This window comes from Meleagris gallopavo, chromosome 21 (genome assembly GCF_000146605.3).
Source record: "Meleagris gallopavo isolate NT-WF06-2002-E0010 breed Aviagen turkey brand Nicholas breeding stock chromosome 21, Turkey_5.1, whole genome shotgun sequence".
NCBI lineage: Eukaryota > Metazoa > Chordata > Aves > Galliformes > Phasianidae > Meleagris > Meleagris gallopavo.
In genome coordinates this window covers 5,611,217-5,614,837 of record NC_015031.2, presented here as the reverse complement: position 1 = coordinate 5,614,837, position 3,621 = coordinate 5,611,217, and the positions used below count along the sequence as shown (strand labels likewise).

The 3,621-nt window shown below is 52.3% G+C and overlaps 1 protein-coding gene across 1 annotated transcript; it reads left to right on the top strand.

Annotated features, from left to right (window-relative positions):
* The first annotated feature begins 244 nt into the window (after nucleotides 1-244).
* LOC116217349 (endogenous retrovirus group K member 113 Gag polyprotein-like) lies at nucleotides 245-3,621 on the top strand. Its single transcript, XM_031556435.1, has one exon. It carries the CDS (start codon nucleotides 1,271-1,273, stop codon nucleotides 3,041-3,043), a length of 1,773 nt encoding a protein of 590 aa, XP_031412295.1. The 5' UTR covers nucleotides 245-1,270; the 3' UTR covers nucleotides 3,044-3,621.

Genomic DNA, 3,621 nt, shown 5'->3' with positions numbered 1-3,621 from the left:
TGGCATCCATCTATGGCTGTAGTTTCCTACTATAAACACAACGAGCCTCAGTAGAGTCCTCGCACCACTCAGAGTCGCAGTTTTTCCACTGCCACTCGTTGGACACAAGATAAGTAGACGTCCCATCAGGTAATGAAGAAGGAATCAGTTACCCCTTTCCAAGGATCTGGGCACATCCAGCGCTGCAACCCTGGGAGGCTTGAAAGGCCAATACCATCTGATGGTGGAGTCTCCAATCCTAGAAGGAAAGAAGAAGCCTTCACATCTGGTACTGAACAGCATGGGGCAGGGAGAAACAGAGGTAGTTCCAGATAGCCCCTGTCATACACAGCACTCACCAGAAGCCTTTTTTGGAGCCTACCTCTTCATTTCACATCACAGTTGGTCAACACTTAGTTGTCTGCATTCGGGTCATCCAAGCTCCAACGAGATGTTGATTGGCAACATGAAAAACAAGAAAAGGTAAACACTGCATAATGGTAAGAAACGATACTGAATGAAAAGCAAACAAAACCCTATTACAAAGCAAAGAACATGCCCTATTACCTGATGCTCATCTTCTTCTCTCCTGGTTCTGCATTGCCTGAGTATTTCAGGTTCACAAATCTTCCCAACGCTTAATTAAACACGAGCATATTGGCTGAACAGAAACTGTTGCTAACTAAAGGTCTATCTATTGCTAATGACTTACATTCTCCTCCTTAAATTTTCTATTATCGCTGAGGTCCTGTCTGTCCAGCATCAAAAATCAGTAGTCTCGCAACATAATGAACCTACTGATACCCTTGTCAAGGGTTTTGTTGTATTAGGCAAGCTATGGCATGGCGGGTGTAACGTGATAGGACCCCTCCCCTGTACCTCTGGTGTGAAGATACGTGGCATAAGGCCAACTGGAGTTTGATTACACCACGGTGGTAGGCGGGAACGCGGGACCTATAAAAGCGAAATTACACGACTAATAAACGCCATTTGCCTCACACCATATTGGTGCGTATTGGGGAATGGACCGGACCATTGACGGGGTCTAGATGACCGGGTCAGGGATCCGAAAACGGGTGAGAGGCAACAAATGGTGACCCCGACGTGATTCGGGATCCTATTAGGCCTTCTGATTATGCCCGTTTGCTGCGTGACGGACGCAGGAGCCTGCTGCGGTAAGGTGGCAGAGGAGCCGGAAGGGAGCAAACCTTGGGGCTACACAGCGCTGTGAAGTAACCCACGACCACTCCGGTGAGGCGTGGAAGGGCGGAGGGTTACCCCCTGGGCCGTTATGGAATCCGTCATTAAGGTATTGATATATGCTTGTAAGATTCATTGCGGCAAATCCGCTCCTTCTAAGAAGGATGTGGCAGCCGTGCTTACACTCCTTGAGAGGGAAGGGCTTTTGCACTCGCCCCATGAAGTGTATGACCCGGGGCGGTGGGACTCATTAACGGCAGCACTATCCCAAAGGGCTATGTCCACACAGAGAGCGGCAGAATTAAAAACCTGGGGCCTAATCTTGGGAGCATTGAAAGCCACGAGGGAGGAAAAAACTGCAGAGGATTTAGCGAGGGATTTCTTGGGTCTGGGACTAAGGGGCGATTCGGGAGAGGTTGCAGAAATAAAAGGGGGTGGTGGAGGAATGGGACCCCCTAATAGCCCTGGAAACGATAAGAAAGAGGGAGAAAAAATGGCAACGGCGAAAGAAGGGACTACGCTCGAAACAATAGCACCGGAAAAGACAGAGGAACAACGCGCAACTGCACCGCCCCCATATCCTTGCTTGTATCCTTCATTGAAAAATCTCGCAGGGGAGGGAAATGACGAGCGGAAGTTGGGGGGAGGGGAGCGGGCTCAGCCCTTAAACCTTGAGCCCCTTTGTTCGCCAGTCCTACCCGCCTGTCCGGCCCTGCCAGAAACAGAAATCCCCGCCCCCTGCCCGCTTACAGACTGGGGGAAGATCAGGGAGGAGCTACGTGCAGCCGAGCTCTCAGCCGAATGCCGTGCATTCCCGGTGGAGACCAGACGAGAGGGACCTGTTTGGGTCCCACTGAACCCTAAAACAGTTGCCAGGCTCGCGGAGACCATAGAGAAAAAGGGGTTACGATCGCCGGCAACCATCTCGGCTTTAGAGGCTATAGTAGCCCCTGGCCCTATGCTCCCCTATGATATTGAGGGATTAATGAAGGTAGTTTTGGAGCCAGTTCAATTCACGTTATGGAAAGAAGAATGGTCAGTACAAATTAGAGCCGTGGTTGCAGCGGCATCGAGGGACCCCCGACACCTGGCGAATGGCCGAGAATCAGGGGAGCACACTAGCTTCGCGCGGCTATTGGGTTATGGGGAGGGAATGGTGGGGTCCCCCGAAGGGCAACTCAGGCACCTTCGCCCTGGGGAATTACTCGCGACCACTGAAGCCGCGGTGGCGGCGTTTAGGAGGTTCGCAAGAACGGCTGAACCCCCATCCCCTTGGTCTGACATTATGCAAGGTCCGACAGAGTCCTTTCAGGACTTTGCAAATCGGCTCATCCGAGCGGTCGAGGAGTCAGAACTTCCACGAACCGCTCATAACGCGATCATTGTGGACTGCCTTAAGCAGAAGTCTCATAAAAATATCAAAGATCTTATACGAGCGGCCCCTGATAGTCTCAACACCCCAGGGGATATCATTAAGTATGTCTTGGAAAAACAAAAAACGACTCCCCTCACGAACGAGGGGCTGGCTCTGGTAGCAGCCATGTCCGCGTCCGAGAGCCAGAGTAAAGGACCGTGTTTCAAGTGCGGTCAATTTGGTCATCTTAGAGCCCACTGTGGTAATTTTGGGAATAGAAGACCGGGAAATTCAAACATCAATCTCACCTGTCAAGCCTGTGGAAAAGGGGGGCACAGCGCCCGCCAGTGTCGGAAGTTTGTTTTATTGCTGCAGGGAAACGAGAGGGGGGAGGCGCCTCGAGCCCAGGGCCCCTCCCCACTCAATATGAATGGGCCGGTCAGCCATCGGGGAGGACGCGGACAGACACCCCAACCTCATCAGCCCCCCCTCTTCTCCCGCCCACAGTAGCGCTGACTGTGAATATGGGAGAGCGCCCTCTTGCGAAAGTTATGCTTATCTATGCTGGGTATCTCCCCCCTGAGTCGGAAACCCCCCGCACCACCTTCCTCACTGCCTTGCTCGACTCGGGGGCGGATGTAACAGTAATCGCGGAGAGCGACTGGCCGACGGAGTGGCCAACACAGGCCTCGCCTGTAGCAATTGCCAGAGTTGGGGGATCGATGGGTGTTAAGCGATCGGTGGAGGAGATAGAAATTGTCATTATCACCAGAGATGGGACGCCAGAAAAGCCTGTGCTGTTGAGGCCACTGGTGGGACCGGTGTCAGGGACCTTGCTAGGCAGGGACTTCTTGAATGATCTTGGTGCACGTATTACAAATTTACAATAGGGGCCACTGTCTGCCAGTTGGGATTACAATATGCCATTCCCTTGCACTGGAAACAGGACGCTCGCCCTGTTTGGGTAGATCAGTGGCCCCTCCCACTTTGTAAATAAACAGCGCTTGCCCACCTAGTGCAACAGGAACTACGGTTGGGTCACTTAGAATGCTCGCTCAGTTGCTGGAACACTCCTGTATTTGTGATTC